The following is a 16,992-nucleotide window of genomic DNA, read 5'->3' as shown; positions in this document are numbered from 1 at the left end:
CGAAATGGAGCCGATGTAGTGTTGAAGTACAGGCAAAGTTGAGCCGAACTAGTGTGAAGTGAAGCCAGAACTTGTCCGAAAATCCTGAAAAGAAACCCAATGGAAAAATCTAAAGGGAGGAGCCATCCCAAACCTGGGACCCCATTAACTAATCTAACTACATTAACTACAGTTACTTAAGCCGAATCAGAAGTACATTGACTTCTGGCCGAAATTTGATTCAAGGTTCAACCAGAGCTCTATTTAACCCTTCCCACCCAACCCACGAATAATTTCACTGACCAACATCCTCCATCAGAATCTTACTGACTTGTTTCCAAACTTCTTGTCTGGGTAAATCCTAATTAGCAGTAGACAGTAGAAAGGAGGAAAGAAAAGAGTGTTCTTCCCAACCATTCCAATACTTCCACATGTGTTGATCGAGTCAGAGTCAGATCTTGTGTATAGTGGGTGGAGCCGAAATCTTGTATTGGTAAAACTGACCATACAACCAGTTACTATTTGCTCGTCGGGAACTAATGAAAGGAAAAATGGAAGAATTGTAAGAACAAAGAGGTAGTGTGTTCTACATAAATTATGTTTCTTAAACCAAGTTAGTGATTAATAATTTGATAATTTGAAACACCAAGTTAGATTATACTGCTTTAGGGGTGCACCATTTGATATTTTAGTTGGGGCCTTGGGGTGTGGGTGATTTGTTACAGGCACAATTTTTTTACCCCTTTCATGGACTGGGAAATTTTTTCTCAGGATGTGTGTATGCACAATATTTTTTTCGCCATACAACATGCTTTCTTTGGCTCACTGAATGTGCATAAATCTTGTTTTGCAGTAGCCATGAGCATGAATTGTTTTGGTACAAGTATGCTTGCAGAATATTATTTTTTTTTAAAAAAAATCCCCCCTCCCCCCACCCCATTTGCTTTAAAGTAAAATGGTCCACCCCTTAATATTATTGTCTCGAATTCTGATAATAAAAGGGTTGGGTAGCAGCTCTCATAAGGTCTCACATGAATAGTTTAATGCCTTTCGTGAGGACAATAGGACAAACACCAGAAACAATGCCCCTCGCCCTAAAACAATAACAACTGGTAACAAGCACAAGAATTACAGGCTTAGTTCTGTAATGAAACCCACACAAATAAAAAAGAATTGACTACACTAGAATTCTAACATTGTTTCCTTAAATTTACTCGTTCATTTTGACACAGACAGAGCTTATAGAGATGAAATGTTTTAAAAGCCTAACCGGATGCTTACATGTACAAAGTAACACAAGTAACAAAATACTTTGGAAACGTGTTTGTTTAGTCACTTCAGAAATTGCCGCTTCGTTTTGCGCGGGAACCTTTTTAGTCCGCATTGTTGTATTATGAAAAACACTTAGAACATTTTTTGTGAAGAATAATAAAACCAGGTATTTGATAGTTGCTTTAATTCAAGTAGACTTACCTTTCAACTTTGGAACTGTCCCAGTCTTTCCACTTCGCGGGTGTGCGTGACAGCAGCGTTTTTGACGAAGTCTTCCGAGATAAAATTTCTCACGCCCTCGAGCAAATCCTGCAACAAAAATACAGTTAGAGCACAAACTAAGATGACAAGGGAAAAAACATTTCGAAAGTATTTTGTACCACGGGAAAAATTGGTTAAGAATGACGTTACGGCAAACGGCAAAAACTAAACCGTCTTTTGACGTTGTTTTTTTAGCCGCGGGTACACGTTAGAGAGATTATTTGTATTTTCTGTCAATAGGAGAATTTTTTTCTATTTTTGTGTTGAAATGGTTTAAGGATTAGAGGAAAAGAAAAAATTAGACTGAGGCAATTTTTCCCGTTTGCCGTTTAAGCATGACGTTCCGTCAAACGGCAAAAATGAAACGTTTGCTGTCAGTCTTCAGCTGTCTGTAGAGTAGAGTTAAAATATTTGTATTTGCGGTGAATAGTAGGAGACGTTTTTCTATTTTTCTGTGATTTATTTAAGGTTTAAAAGAAAAGAATAAAAATTCAGAGGTAATCTTTGCCGTTTGTCGTCTGCCGTAAACGTCATGCTTAAACTCTCTATTCATAACCTCTCGCGGGAACCTTGCTTGTCTTCATTTCTTAAATTATGAAAAGAACTTTTACAAAATTTTGTGAAGAATGATGAAAATAGATGCTTAATAATTTACTTTCTTTCAAGTATTACAGTGAGTAATTCTTACCACTCAAACTGCGAGCGTTTTCTTTCCACGGCGGTCTGCGGGCAACTGCAAAGCGTGTTGGCGGGAACATTTTTCACAAAGTCACATATTCACCAGGCAAAAGTTTTTCATTTCTTGCAAATCCTGTTAACAAAAGTAAAATTAGGGGAATTTGCTGAAGAATATGTAATTTATACATAACCGGTCAAAAATAATACATTTTTTCATGCGCAAATATTGAATTTTATACTTCGGCATGAAACCACGTGTTTCTTCCCCAGAGTACGCCGCCCAGGAATTTTTCATGTTGTGAACACTGGGAGACTTCCAACAGCAAAGGTACTCACCTGTTTAACTTTGTCCCATTCAATAAGTTGAGCAATATTACCTCGCTGACAGAAGCTGGCGAAGAACGAAAAATTTCGCGCATCTCTTGACTGAACGAAAGTGTTTCGAGGGCTGCAAATTGTTTGTCGAGAGTGAAACTTGTGTTGCGCCTGGTTTGACCTAGTACCACGTGGGCTGATACTCTTCTGTAATTGGTTTGCTTCGTTGCAGGGGCCTTTCTGTCATCTTACGTCATTGATTGTAACTCGGTAAACAACTACTAAATAAAGCATTTTTGGAACTAGTTTTGGAGTTTTTGAACGCAAAACTGCGTTCCTTTCAGCAAAGTAACTGCACGTTCTGTGACAATGCGTCATTTCTCCTACTTGACTTGTTTTTCAGTGATATTCAAGACGCGAGGAGGACCTGTCAATCTGAATGGCGCTGTCCCTCGTGGGTAGTCCTGATTCCTGATTGGCTCCTTTCATTAGTTTGCTTTCTACTGGCTTCAACGACATCCGGATTTGAGGAGAACCTTACGAAGAAAATTTTTGACAATTACGCACCGGGTATTTCCCGTATATTGAGTTTCCAGCACTAGTTTTTTTAATTTTCCATTGATGGGGTCGTAGAAATTGAACAATTTTCGGATTTTCCGGAAACGTCCACAGGAAATTTCCGCTGTATATATAGCCAATTACATTTCCTGCGATAGCTCAGCTATCACTCAAAATTTCAGCCCCTTATGCATCTTATGCAGGCCGTATATTCTTCTAACATTTATCCTACTGGCTCCCGGACCGCAAGAATTTGGCACCTATCACGATAGGATCATTTTGCCCAATTATCTCTTTTATTGGTACCTACAACTACAAGCCATCTAAATATCACTGCAGCCTCCTGCAGCCTAACATTCTATCCGAACACTGTGTTCCTCATGTATTTATTTATTTTCCACTCTTCCTCGAATTTGATAAATTTTGACAGGAGGTAATAAGGAAGGTGGAGAGGTGTCCAAATGGAAAGGGTAACATGAATATGGATTGATCTAGAATTTACATTTAAACATTTGATGAAGAATTTACATTTAAACCTTTAAACAAGCAGCAACCTGGAAAGAAACGTATGTTGTTTAAACAACTTTTAAAGGATGCCTGAACTCGACACAGTTTGAATGAAATCCCAATTCTAATAAACATACATTTACAACGCATAGGCCTAAAAAGGTACCAGAAGAACTTCTTTTATCGGCACCTCGCGGTGGACTTCCTGTTTCAGAACACAGGACTCCCTCCCAACCTTTCAACAAATGGATACATGTTATAAAGAAAATTGCTGAAACCCGGTCATTTCGAAACCCGGCTGTTGTACAAGGTGTTCACTGAGCTAGCGTCGAAATGTTGGATTCAGTCTAGTTTTGAAGTTCTTACAAAAAACTTTGAGAGGTCTTCTATTGCAGGTTTTTTTTTTTTTGTTCGGGTGATTAATTCGTCATTATAAAAAGCAAGAGAAACAGACATTTTCTGGAGCCATTACATACTTCAGTTCAATGAACGAGAATGGGTGCACATAATCATACATTTTTTGATGAGCGATGGGGGTAGGGAAGATGGTTCATAACTCGAAGAAAAAGCAAAGTTAAAAGTCTGAGGGGACAGGGACCAGACCCCCTACAAGTTAGCGCCTCTGACGCTTGCTTGTAACCGCCCCCCCCCCTCCCCGCCCCCAACCAAGGGTCGGAAGACAAAGCTCATTACAGGACAAGATTAAAGGTCTTAAAGTGTAGGTCTTAACTGGAAAAACGCATTTGGACTTGATTACACTTTAATCTTTTACTGTGATGCACCTCGTCCTCCGAACCTTGGTCAATAAAAAGCAACTCCCATTGGTCTTAATTGTTATTTTCATATTTTTATGCTGACCCAGTTATCTTGAATCTCCGCTATTTCGAACTATTTTTCTTTTCCCCTTAGCGTTCGAATAGAAAAGCCAGCAATAGACTAGCATGAATAGATTGTTAAAAAAAATGATAAAAAAGAGCCAAAAAGTGTATCAAACAACACATTTCGCAAGAAACAGATTAAGTAGTTTCGGGGCGACCAGCACTGTTTATAATGTTCTTTATGATTGGACAAACGAAACAATAGGTAAAGAACACAAACAAACATGCCCCTAGCCCTGAGAACAAAAGAGGTGCAGATTAAAGATCAAGCGAAAAATTTCTTATAAATGAGATATTGCACTCATGTAGGTCTGAAACAACAGACATCCATTGTTTGACGCCAGATCTAAGAATAATAGTGCATACTATGGCTTCCGAGAACCTGATGACCCATAACTTCCCAGCAGATAAAATTGCGTCCTGCTCTGGAGCGTAAAACCCCTCTGGCAGTTTGAGAAGAGTACTTGGTCATCCAACTTGTCTTGGCATTTGGTTGCGACATATTTTCTTCAAGCATATTATCGCCATGTAAAATAGTTCTTTTTTCATGAAATGAAAATGAAATGATATGTCTGGCAGCATCTGTTGTAATAACTAAAGCAACGTCGAGACATCTTGGGCAACACCCTAACCTCGTTGCAAACCTATAACTTATGTAATTATTAGAGAAACCTACGCGTTTTTAACCTGCAATAGGAAACACTCTTTCATGTTTGCAAACATCGAATACTTAAAACTTAATCTGTGAAGCTGTCTTCCCTTGATATCGATCTCAAATATGGAGTACAATAGGCGAAAAACCAGTATGGTAGATGTCGCATGTCCGTCGGGCAAACGTCACGAGGCAACAGCACGTGCATTAGTGCACTTTGCATGCCAATTAGCTCATTCTGACATATGATTGGCTGATGTTATCAACACACCCCCGACACACCGCCAATACGCCCTCGAGCGTGGCGGAACATAAACAGTCGTGCATAATTCATGAGTTCATAGCAAAGAGAAGTCTGGCGTACGTCGGATTATTTGATCGTTAACTTGAGTGCGAAAATGTTTACGAGAAGCTTAAAATTGGGTCACTTGGCTTGTGTGAGTGAAAATGTCCTCGGGAAAAGCCGTTCGTTTTACTCGGCCGTCAAGAAGGATTCGCCTCGAATTTTAATCACTGGTAAGACTGGTGAAAAGCTGTTAATCACAACCTTTCCCGCTCTTTGTATTGTAGCGTATTATGATTCATTTTCAACGTCTGTTTTGTCGTCTTAACGCCTTTTGCCTTTCATGCTTCTACTTTGGTTATTTAGTGAAGAGAAACTTCGATATGCTTCTGTTATTAACACGAATTTAAGCCTCGAGGGTTTTCGCCTTTTCCGTCAAACGGAAACTCTATTGCGTTTGAACAACATTCCTTGATATGTCTATGAATTAAAGTGATTAAGTCGGCGAAAGACTCGATTTAAAGATTCACTTTGTTTCTTGAAAGTGGAATTATTCGACCTTATGCCTTTGGTTTGCTTTTTCAGGAAGTTTAGGACAACTTGGACGAGGCCTTGCAAGAATGCTGAGGTAAGATGTCAGGCAAAGTTCATAGATCTTCCGGTTAAGCTGATCGTTGAACCACATCAATTTCACGCTTTTCCAAGCCACGCGGTCGCAACACCAAAGTTGTGTGCACTTCTGTTTGTGTTGTTTTCGCCTTCAAATCCGTCCATTTTACCTTGACGTAAAATATTTTCTTTAATCCCCCTCTAAAGTGTCCCTATGAATGACCATCGCGACGTAGTTTAATAGCTCGTTAAAATATGCATGAAATGTTGAATAATAATCGATCGATGACTCAGCCTTAAGTCTAATTGCTACCGTTTACTCAGCAATTCATACAAACGTAGCTTATAAAACAGCTCGAGTGATTGAAAAAAGCCAATGATGAAACCGGCAATTTGAATTTTAACTGAATAGAACAAGTGCATTGAGTTTGTAAAAAAAATGAAATCGAAAATTTTACTCAGCACACAGTGACTCGACACTACATACCTACAGACATAAATACAACCTTAGTTTATTTAATTTTTTTAAACGATTGTATGTGAAAGCTTTCAGCTCATGTGGTCGTGAAAGTACTAGCTCAATATCTCTGAAATTGTCCTGGAGAACCTCTAGTAATAGTAATATTAATCATACACACCTCTCTTAACACTAAATTCACCTTGCTTGGATCGTAGATCTTGTGCTAATGTCAATCTTCTGGAAAGAGTATAAAGTGAAAGTTACTTCTACAAGAATGCCCCAAGGTCTTTCAATTCATGTATTTGGTCAAGCAGGCTGTTGTGTTATTGAAGAAGATAATTCATTGTTAACTGATTTTGTCTCTTTTTAACTTAATTTTCATTGCTACTTATTAGAGAAAAGTATGGAAGAGATAATGTCATCATGTCAGACATTGCGAAGGCATCTTGGGATGTTTTGGAAACTGGTGAGTCTCCTTCTGTTTCTTTCTTCCCCTTTACTTATCTGGTTAATGGTCTGGCCCCCTGGGGGCCAGGGTACTCCCATATATAAGCTATATAATATGGGTATGTGCTGTTGTGAAGGGTATGGTTTTCATACAAATTAATATGAGTTAATTAGGTTTAATGGATTGTATTCTTAGATCGTATTTTGGTCACACCTATCTTTACACATATCATATTCTCCTCGAGGTCGCGTGATCGGCGACTCGTACAATTGTATTTTACCCATCCCCGCCTGTCCCAGGCAGTATATAGGTTGTCCTATTAAACTGTCTTTCGTAGCCCAACTCGCATGTTTTGTTTGCATTTGCATGTATAATATGAAGACTGTGACATTAAAGGCAGTTTAGTCTGGGATACCAGGTATAGAAATCAGACAGTTTTGGTCTAGAATAGGGTATAATATTTATCAGAAAAGTGGCCAGTGTATAAATAATTTAGTCTAGAACAGGGTTCTTTACCCGGAGTTCTGTAATAGAAATTGAAACTCGAAAGTGACATTGTGAGATATTGGTTTAGATAGCATATGTTGGACTACGATAGTGATAGAGTTTCTATGTAGAAAATAGCTAGTCTGGGATAGTGTAGGGGTTTTGCCCAGAGTTCTATGACCTAGAAACTGAAACTCGACAGTGACATTGTAAGATATTGGTTTAGTTAGCGTATGTTGGACCATGATAGTGATAAAGTTTCTGTGTGGAAAATAGCTAGTCCCGGATAGCGTAGGGGTTTTCAATGTCTAGTCTAGAACATGGTTGCAAAATCAAGCTGATCATTGTATCGTATAGGGTAATGGTTTCAGTGTCCCTGTGGCACACCACCCCTACCCATTAATTTACAGAGTGCCCCTTGGGGGTCTGGTCCAAGTTGTTCAAAGGGTAGATAACTCTATCCACTGGATAAGACACTATCCAGTGAGGGACTGCCAGGGAGAGCATGTTTCACTTTTTCTTCTAGTTCCCTATTGACAAATTGCATTGCTCCCCAAAATATTTTGTCAAAGTTCCCTTTAATTAAATAGAGATATCCCTTGTTCCCTTGAAATAATAAATGATCATGTTTCCTTTGTTCCCCAAAACCCCTTGGAGGCCCTCTCCAGTGGATAGTGTAGAAGTTTTTTGTGCAATCCTTTCCATGGGGTAGTGATTTAACCTGGGGTTAATACTTTCTATCTATCTTGAACAGCTGGGCACTGACAATTACTGCATTACATTCTGTTACTCAGGTACTACAAGGAGGGAGAGATGTTAAGCCCCTCTTTGAGCTTGAAATTTGCAATTTGAGAACTTTTATGCAATTGGAAATTTTTGGCAACTCTTTTGGGATGAAAGATTTGGTGGGAACTGTTTTTTTTTTGGAGGGGGGTGAAGGATTTCTTATTTACTACGTCAAACAAATTTTAGTCATCTGTCAGTTTCATTGAGAAATGAAGACTGCATGCAAATGACAAGTACAGTGTAGACATCCAGTTCTACTTGTTTATATGCAATTTTACTGTCATGTCAGTAAAATATAGTTAATGGAACGTGACGCTCGTAATCAGTAAGCCTTTCATGGCGGCGTTGTTTTCAATTAAGCTATTGTGTAGGCAAGCTCCCAAGGCCAAGCAGACTCTGAGATACATTGTATTCTAGCTCAAACATTATGGCTTTGTTACCTCTAGCATATTATAACGATCGATAGCATTGGCCAAAAATATTAAAGCACTATTCATGACTAAGAGTATACACGTGTAATGCTAAGCTGTCTGGTAGTACAGCTCTTTCTACTGGCCTTCCCAGCAGACAAGCGTCTAGCTATAAAAGCTCAAACAAACTGTTCAGAGTTCACTTTGGTGTTCTGTTGTACAGCGCAGTTAGCACTTGCTATACTATTGTTAAAAATTTGTTTTTCATGGCTCACCGCTCACGCCGTGCTTTGAACACAAACCCGGGAGAGGATCTCTCAAAGCTTTCCAGTGAAGTCCTCAAACTCCGTTTACAAGCCCTCAATCCTCCAATCACGGGCTCTAAAGGACACCTACTTAGCCATCTCAAGCGGGCTACACAGGGTAATGCAGCTGCACCACGGCAAAAGCCACAAAAACGTCTGTCTCAGCCCAAAGCTCAGCGTGGGCGCTCAGCGAAAAGGACCGCCATCGAGTCGCAACCATCTGACGAAGCTGTAAACCTTCTACGCAGGCGAAATGTGCCATCAAGCCTCAAGCACGAGCAGGAAGACAGCGCCCTGTCGGAAAGAGCCTCCTTGTCCTCGATCGAGGAGATGTTGGAGTCCGATCCTGAGCCGGACATCCCAACAGGACACCGCCTTCAGTCCCGTCCAGCGTTCAGCGATCGAAGTGATCGTGACACAATCGGTACACTCTGCATTCTCCGCGTTCTGTACACCGCCCGCAACAACTCCAAGCCCATTCACTCCTGGCATGGCTTCTCCTCTGGGTCTCTCGAGGCCAGTAGATAAAAGCTTGGAGGACAAGATACTCAGGGGTGAGTACATTGACTTTGCCTTGCTTTTGCCAGACAATCAATATCAATCCCAGACCCCTGAAATCCAGCTCCACTTGGACGACCCGTCCCCAGGCCCTATGGGTTCCCCTGTCACCATGGTTAGAAGGAAAAAACCAGTTGTCGATACATTTCAAAAGTGGCTCGACGCGTTCATGGTGTATATGATCGTCCTCGTCACCGCCTACCCGCATAGGGCACTTGAGCTGATTAAATATCAGCAAATTATTAGCAGAGCGGTTGCCAAATTTAAGGGCTTGGCCTGGCTATTGTACGACCAGCAATTCCGTTGCCGTGCGGCGTACGACTTATCCCTAAGCTGGGATAAGGTCGACCTCGAACTCTGGACGGTGACTTTCGCGGGCCTGGCTAAGCCCCACTGCAACGTTTGCTCCAGCCCTTATCACGCTGAGGATGTCTGTCCTTCTGCTGAACTCAACAGAAAACTGCGTCGTTCCCAAACCGTGTGCTTCGACTTCAACAAGTCCTCCGGTTGCCGGTGCCGCAACTGCAGCTACCCGCACGTGTGTCGCTGCTGCTACTCCAGTGACCACATCGCCCCAGACTGCACCAGGCAACAGTCCAGCCCCACTAGCAAGACCACGAAGCCCAGCGAGCGTAGCAAGAAGTAAAGTAGAGCAGCAACGGAGCCAGCAGAAGTCACTAGTATCCTCCCCTATTGTCATTTCTCGCTTAGAATTAGAGTTAACTAATCATCCTGATCGTAATTTTGTTTTTAATTTGCTAAGTACGCTTAAGGAGGGCGCTCGCATTGGTTACTCCGGGCCGCGTTCAGACCGGGTCTCCCCTAACCTTATTTCGGCAGTACAGCACCCGGATGTAGTTTCCTTGAATCTACAAAAGGAAGTAGCTCTTGGGAGGGTAGCGGGTCCCTACCACTCCCTGCCCCTGCCCAAGTTTCAGTGTCACCCGGTAGGCGTGGTTCCCAAAAAACATTCAACTGACTGGCGCACTATCTACCACCTCTCCTACCCCCAGGGCGATAGCATTAATGATTACATTCCAAAGGACCCCTATTCCCTTAGTTATGTCCGGGTCGACGATGCCATCCATATTCTCCAGTCCCTGGGAAGGGGAGCCTTCATGGCCAAGACTGATCTTAAATCAGCCTTCCGCCTGATACCAATTCATCCGGAGGACTGGAGCTTGCTGGGTATCCACTGGCAATCCCAATACTATGTAGACATGTACTTACCCTTTGGGCTTCGAAGCGCCCCGTTCCTTTTCAATCAGCTGTCGGACGGGCTTGAATGGATCCTTAAAAGTAACTATGGCCTCCAGCATGTTATTCACATCCTGGACGACTTCTTCATTGCCGAACGGTCTAAATTGGCATGTTTATCTAGCTTTAGCACTCTGCTACGGGTGTTCATGTCCCTCAAGGCCCCTGTCGTAGCGTCAAAGACAATAGGCCCCTCTCAGGAGATTGAGTTCATGGGAATTGTTTTAGACAGCATCCGCATGGAGGCCCGCTTACCACAGGATAAACTCTCCAGGATTAATGAACTGTTGAATTCTTTCAAAATACGTCGCTCAGTACGCCTGGTCGAGTTACAATCCCTCATTGGGACTCTTCAGTTTGCATGCAAGGTGGTGGTGCCCGGGAGAACCTTCCTTCAGCAGGCAATTAATTTGACCAGGGGGGTCCCAAGCCGCTTTCACCACATACGGCTTAATAAGGAGTTCTTTAAGGATCTGGAAATGTGGAAAGTTTTTCTCTTAAACTGGAACGGGCGTTCCTTTTTTCTAGAGTCTTCCCATACCCCAGCTCAGAATCTAGAGCTCTACACCGATGCCGCGGGTTCTATAGGCTTCGGTGGCTATTTCCAGGGAAGGTGGTTTCAGGGTCGCTGGCCTCCCCACATGCTTTTGAACCAAAAACGGGGAATAAGTATCGAATGGCAAGAACTCTTTCCCATCGTTGTCGCTTGCGCCATGTGGCACCCCTCTCTTGCCGGGAAACGCCTTCAATTCTGGTGTGACAATATATCGGTCGTGTCTATTATAAATTCTGGGCATTCCAAAGTACCACGCATCATGGACTTGGTCAGGCGGCTCGTGCTCCTTTCTATGCAGCACAACTTTGTAGTCCGGGCTCGCCATGTCCCTGGGGTTTCAAATGAGATCGCTGACGCACTCTCCCGCTTTCAGATGCAGCGCTTCCGGGCCCTCGCTCCCGACACCGACCAGAGTCCTTGTATCATCCCGCCTTCACTAATGACCCTTTGAGGGAGGAAGTCCTAACGTATGCCACCTGGGGTCTTGCCAAGAACACAAATCGAGCTTACAGCTGTGGGGAAAAGCGCTTCCTAGAATTTTGCCTGATGAATCGCCTCCTAGGCCCAGACGGGGACGTATTACCTGCCTCCGAAGGGACACTGGTTTATTTTGCATCCTATCTAGCTAGAACAGTGCGTCATAGCACTATTAAACTCTACCTAGCGGCCGTTCGTAATCTTCACATTACGGCAGGGTTTAACGACCCCCTTAAGGGTAAGCTCCTTCTCCAGAAAGTCCTGCGTGGCATTCTTCGCTACCAGGGAGACCAGCGCATCCGTTGCCAACCAGTAACTCCTCGGGTGCTTTTAGCTATTTGTCCCGTCTTGCGGTCATGGCTTAGTCCGCAAGATTTTTCTATGATATGGGCCGCTTTTAATTTGGCATTTTTCGCCTTTCTCCGTTGCAGCGAGTTTACATATGCAGGGGTTCGTCAATTTAACCAACACTTTGATCTTTGTACTGATTGCATAGCCTTTCATCCCAACCTGGCAAGCCCGCAGCGTATGACGGTACATCTCAAGTCGTGAAAAACTGACATATCTAGGCAAGGGCAGTTCCTCACCATAGCCGGTACCTCGTCACCCCTTTGCACGGTTGCGGCCATGCAAAAGTACTTTCTTCTAGCTAGGCCAAAACAGAGGCCATTGTTTTACTTCCAGTCAGGTCGCTATCTTACCCGGGGTGTGGTGTCGAACCTTCTTAAGGACAGTTCTAGAGTTGCCGGCCTCCCTTATCAGTGTCTTAAAGGCCATAGCTTTCGCATAGGTGCAGCATCAGTCGCAGCCGCCGCTGGCTTGCCAGACTGGCTTATTAAAGTTCTAGGTTGCTGGTCCTCGGATTGCTACCAGCTTTATATTAGAACTCCTCAATCTACATTAGAGTCGGTCGCCCCCAGGATGGCTAATGTTTCGGGGGATTTCTCACCAATCTAACTCTTTTGTTTTGTTTTTCGTATTTGCTTGGGGGGATGCATTGCCTCGCATGCATTGGTGGCAGTTAAGTCTGCACAGCGACTTCCCCCAAGCGTCTTGGCTACGTTGCCTATGAATATCGCCCGCTACCAATACTCTTGTCCGATCCAGCACGTGCTGTCTTGCAGTCAGCTCGTAGTGCTGGGGAGATAAGTGAGGTTCTTGTTTCACGCAATCTCCGGAAGTCGCACAGGCTTACCTAACGCAAGGCAGTGCTCCCCCATTAACGCCAACTTAGGGCATTGTTTGTTTTAATTAGTAATTTGCGTGATAACCAAACAACAAGTCACGATTAGATTATTTTGAAGGGAACAGTTACATTAATAATTTTCCTGCCTCAAGTTTGTGACAGATGCATAATATTTTAGGTGAATGAGAGTATTAATTCTGAAAATCAATCATGGTCATTGATTTTGGAGTGATCATATATATGTATTTCTTTCTAAAATAACCATGTTATTAAAATTTACTAAAAATGGATCTTTTTTTGTATTTTTGTCCAGGTCCGTACTTGTATGCTGACATTCTGGACTTAAAAAACCTACAGTCCATTGTAGTCAATGAGCGAATTGATTGGTTGGTGCATTTCAGTGCCATTCTAAGTGCTGTTGGTGAACAGAATGTGTCCCAAGCTCTACAAGTGAATGTTGAGGGTGTCCACAACATCTTTGAACTGTGCCGCAGAAACAATTTAAGGCTGTTTTGCCCGAGCACAATTGGAGCATTTGGTCCTGAAACCCCATCAAACCCAACTCCTGATCTGACAATTCAGAGGCCTAAAACAATCTATGGTGTAGCTAAAGTTCACATGGAGCTTTTGGGAGAGGTAAACATACTGGAAAGAATTTGCCTTATAATGCATACTGAGGTCAAACTGACCCAGACTGCAAGAGCTCACATCCAGTTTCCTGATGGCACAAAGCAACTAGAATTACAATATTTGCTACTTTAACCTACAATGGGTTGGAATGTGAATCTAAAATGTCACCTCTTCCCCCTCCTGGCATAATGCACTGTGAAATGTAATACAAATAATACAACATAATGTCTCCAGTCAGAATCCAACCTTAGACTACCCTATCTGAACTCCAATCTGCTTAATGTAACTATGGAGCCATTCTGATATTGCATCTCTCAAACCACAAAGTTATGACAAATATTAGTGTTCACTTGGTGCTTTATTGTCCCTTCATAGTACTATCATCACAAGTTTGGTTTGGACTTTCGCTCTGCAAGATTCCCAGGAGTCATCTCAGCAGAAACTGCCCCAGGGGGTGGTACTACTGACTATGCTGTCCACATTTTTCATGAGGCGCTAAGAACTGGAAAATACAAATGTTATCTGCGCCCTGATACTAGAATGCCAATGATATATCTCCCTGATTGTCTGCGAGCAACTGTCGAGTTGCTAGAGGCACCTGCAGAAAAGCTAAACATGCGCACATACAATATCAGTGCTATAAGCTTTACACCTGAAGAACTGGCAGATGAGCTGAAGAAGTTTATCCCGACACTGAAAATGGAATATGAACCTGACGAAAGGCAAGCCATAGGTAGGTGTATTAATCACTATTTTTTCTGCTTTCTAAGCAGTATAAAGATCAGGCTTTGGTGCACTATAAAAAATGGGTCTGCATTGGGCCAAGTTGTCCATGCATGTAGCCGGAGCTTATCTTTATCTCAGTCTGTACTAACTGGGAGTATTTCTTCTCCCCCTTGTATGGAATACTGGTCTGTTGCAGGGCTAAGCTTGGCTGTAACCATCTATACACTGGGCGGGGTTGTTCAAAGCCTGATTAAGCTAACCCAGGATTAGCAAGAATTTTGATTTCGGTTTTGTAGCTTGTGGGTGAGGTTTTCTATTTACATTGTTTGTCCTTCGGTTTTGAGCTTGAGTAATCTCAAACTACACAAAACGTATGGAGAGAGAAACATTTTTATAAAAGAAAAATTTACAATACTTTGGTCATTGACTTTTAATCCATTATCCTGGGTTAGTGTTAACTGACTTTTGAACAACCTGGCCATGGGTGTAGAGAGCTACGGTGAGAGTAGTGTCTTGCCCATTCCAAGCACACAATACAATGGACTCCAATCCAGAGCACTGACAATCCAGAGCCCAGCTTGCTAACCATTAGGCCACATCATCCCCTTAGTGCACTGTGTCCGGATCAAGTATACTTAAAGGCATCCGTGGTTGAGTGTCGACTGATTCCCTCGAGCAATACCCCTCGATCGATACTCTCAATTGGCACTAGATTAACACTCCATCGACATCTCAGTCAAGAGTTGACCGAATTTTCGATTGATTCACACAAGTCAGTCGACACTCGGCTGACTATCAAGCGACTGTTGATCAAGTGTCGATAGAGTGTCGACCGAGTATCGATTGGGATGGCGATTGATTATTGATCGAGATCTCAATCAAGGGTATCAATAAAAAGTATCGAGTGACACTCGACCGCTGATGCCTTTAGTAAATACACATGATATCTGTGTTCCATGTTCTTGACAGGACATATTAATTCAATAATTTTGATAAGTCAGAAGGGTTATAAGTCAAGCGGTAATTTAAGGTTTTTGCTATCCATCTACTTAATAATTTGAGATGCATCTATATCCCTTGTAGCTGACAGTTGGCCCCAGGTTCTGGAGGACAGTAATGCAAGAAAGGACTGGGCCTGGCGGCATGAGTATGACCTCAATGCCATGACAGCAGCCATGCTGGAGGCGTTAGCTCCAACAGGAAAAGTTACTGCAGTGGTGCAATGAACACTTTGAAATAATATGACATGCAGTTGAGAATTGTCACAACACTGCACTGGGTTCTTGGAGTATTTTATTGGGCAGCTCTTTCGAAGGCACATTTTCCCATTGAATGACGATGTTCCACACATAAACTGATGGGACAATTATTATTATAATTATGTACTTCTACTTTAATGCGGTATTCCCTGCAAATGTTTGACTGTGCAGGTTAAAATAGTTTATATGCATCAGTATTTCTGCATCAAGTATACTTAAAGTTTGCTTGCAGTGTATTTAATTAATTATTCTAGTCTTCACAAATTTCATTTAACTTGACAACTGTTCCATGCCACATTGTTACAAATCATGTTTTTAAAATATCTGACAACTCATTGAATTGTTATTTTGTTTTTAGCTAAGTTATCGGTATGTAATTTTCTGCTGTACCACACAGGGCTTCAGTTTCCAAACTACATGTAAAATGGCCATTTTAAAATGTCTTGTTAGATAATCAATGTTTTCAGTTAAAAGAAATTAGAGTTCATAGTTTCAAACTAAATTAGAACATTATGCAGTTGACCATAGTTTAATGTTTGACTAAAATTTATGTACAAATTAACAAAAATATAGTTTTGGTGTGTGGAATAAATATATCAAGCATTTCAAAATGCCTATTTATGCTACTTCATTGTTGTCAAAAATACAATGTGTGGCCCCAGAAAATATCTATTTCTTCCCCAAGGAGGGTTGTTAGAAATTCCTAGGGTGAAAAGCCAAAATTTTAAAAGGATGATATGAACTAGAACTGGAATTTCCAGATGGATGGGTTGTTCAAACCAAAAAACCATCCATGGGAGTTGGGGGTGTGGATATTTTCTGGAACAACGCAACAAACATTTTATATTGTGTTGTTCCAAGAGTAATGCCTCTCCCTCTTGCAGGTGTTTTTTAATCGATCTCCCACCCACCCCACTGCAGATTACATGTATAGTCTCTGACTTAAAAGACATTGGATTCTCAAAGTCCCCTCTTGGTCCCCTCTTGTTCAGACCAAAACCTTCCATGGAGTTAGTATAGATGTTTTCTGGAATGACACATTAATTTTGATTGACAGTAATAGGACAATATTTTTTTTAATTGGTGAGTTAGATGAAGTTGGATGTGTTACACTCTATTACTTGCAAGTTGTAGCAAATTAACACACTATTTATCTGAATATATAAATACTATTGTTGTCAGGATTTGTCTGGTCAACTATTAGTAAGAAAGTGGCCATGATCAGAGTTATATTTATAGTTCAAAATCCTTAGTGTGTGGTTTTGTAAAATATATCAGAATTGTCATCATCAGCATGCTATAACATGTTTTATGTGAATAAAAAGTAAATGAGACAATAAAGTTTCCATCATGTGTTGAGTAGAGTGTTCTACTATAAAATGCACTATGCTGATTGTCATATGCTAGCCTGATTCTCAGATTGTCCAGGTCACTCACGGCCACACACTCTCTCTCC

At 41.8% G+C, this 16,992-nt stretch overlaps 2 protein-coding genes across 3 annotated transcripts; one reads left to right on the top strand and one right to left on the bottom strand.

The window, feature by feature from the left end:
* Positions 1 to 283: 283 nt before the first annotated feature.
* Positions 284 to 2,330, bottom strand: LOC110066186 (uncharacterized). Its single transcript, XM_089280532.1, has 3 exons — positions 2,201 to 2,330; positions 1,453 to 1,560; positions 284 to 515 (listed from the first exon to the last, which is right to left on the bottom strand). The coding sequence occupies exons 1-3, from the start codon at positions 2,268 to 2,270 to the stop codon at positions 295 to 297; spliced, it is 399 nt and encodes a 132-aa protein (XP_089136658.1). The 5' UTR covers positions 2,271 to 2,330; the 3' UTR covers positions 284 to 294.
* Positions 2,331 to 5,411: 3,081 nt separating this feature from the next.
* Positions 5,412 to 16,877, top strand: LOC110066167 (L-threonine 3-dehydrogenase, mitochondrial-like). Of its 2 annotated transcripts, XM_020773375.2 has the most exons (6): positions 5,412 to 5,616; positions 5,969 to 6,011; positions 6,848 to 6,918; positions 13,235 to 13,557; positions 13,927 to 14,284; positions 15,361 to 16,877. In XM_020773375.2, exons 1-6 carry the CDS (start codon positions 5,499 to 5,501, stop codon positions 15,501 to 15,503), a joined length of 1,056 nt encoding a protein of 351 aa, XP_020629034.2. In that variant the 5' UTR covers positions 5,412 to 5,498; the 3' UTR covers positions 15,504 to 16,877. The 2 variants fall into 2 exon arrangements, with proteins under 2 accessions (XP_020629034.2, XP_089136656.1); XM_089280530.1 differs by lacking the exons at positions 5,412 to 5,616; positions 5,969 to 6,011; positions 6,848 to 6,918 and adding an exon at positions 6,950 to 9,441.
* The last annotated feature ends 115 nt before the right edge of the window (positions 16,878 to 16,992 follow it).

This window comes from Orbicella faveolata, unplaced genomic scaffold (genome assembly GCF_042242905.1).
Source record: "Orbicella faveolata isolate gen_17 unplaced genomic scaffold, um_ofav_v1 contig_47, whole genome shotgun sequence".
Lineage (NCBI taxonomy): Eukaryota > Metazoa > Cnidaria > Anthozoa > Scleractinia > Merulinidae > Orbicella > Orbicella faveolata.
The sequence above is the reverse complement of the archived record's forward strand: the minus strand, read 5'-3'. Positions and strand labels throughout refer to the sequence as shown.

What these genes read in the sequence shown, in the direction of transcription:
- LOC110066167 (XM_089280530.1), top strand. Translation starts at nt 9,141, where the DNA reads ATGTGCCATCAAGCCTCAAGCACGAGCAGGAAGACAGCGCCCTGTCGG. An exon ending in GGAGGACAAGATACTCAGGG is followed by an intron (nt 9,442 to 13,234) that starts GTGAGTACATTG and finishes ATTTTTGTCCAG; the next exon opens with GTCCGTACTTGTATGCTGAC. An exon ending in TGACGAAAGGCAAGCCATAG is followed by an intron (nt 14,285 to 15,360) that starts GTAGGTGTATTA and finishes TATCCCTTGTAG; the next exon opens with CTGACAGTTGGCCCCAGGTT.
- LOC110066186 (XM_089280532.1), bottom strand. Translation starts at nt 2,270, where the DNA reads ATGTTCCCGCCAACACGCTTTGCAGTTGCCCGCAGACCGCCGTGGAAA. An exon ending in AAACGCTCGCAGTTTGAGTG is followed by an intron (nt 1,561 to 2,200) that starts GTAAGAATTACT and finishes TTTTTGTTGCAG; the next exon opens with GATTTGCTCGAGGGCGTGAG. An exon ending in GACAGTTCCAAAGTTGAAAG is followed by an intron (nt 516 to 1,452) that starts GTAAGTCTACTT and finishes TCCTTTCATTAG; the next exon opens with TTCCCGACGAGCAAATAGTA.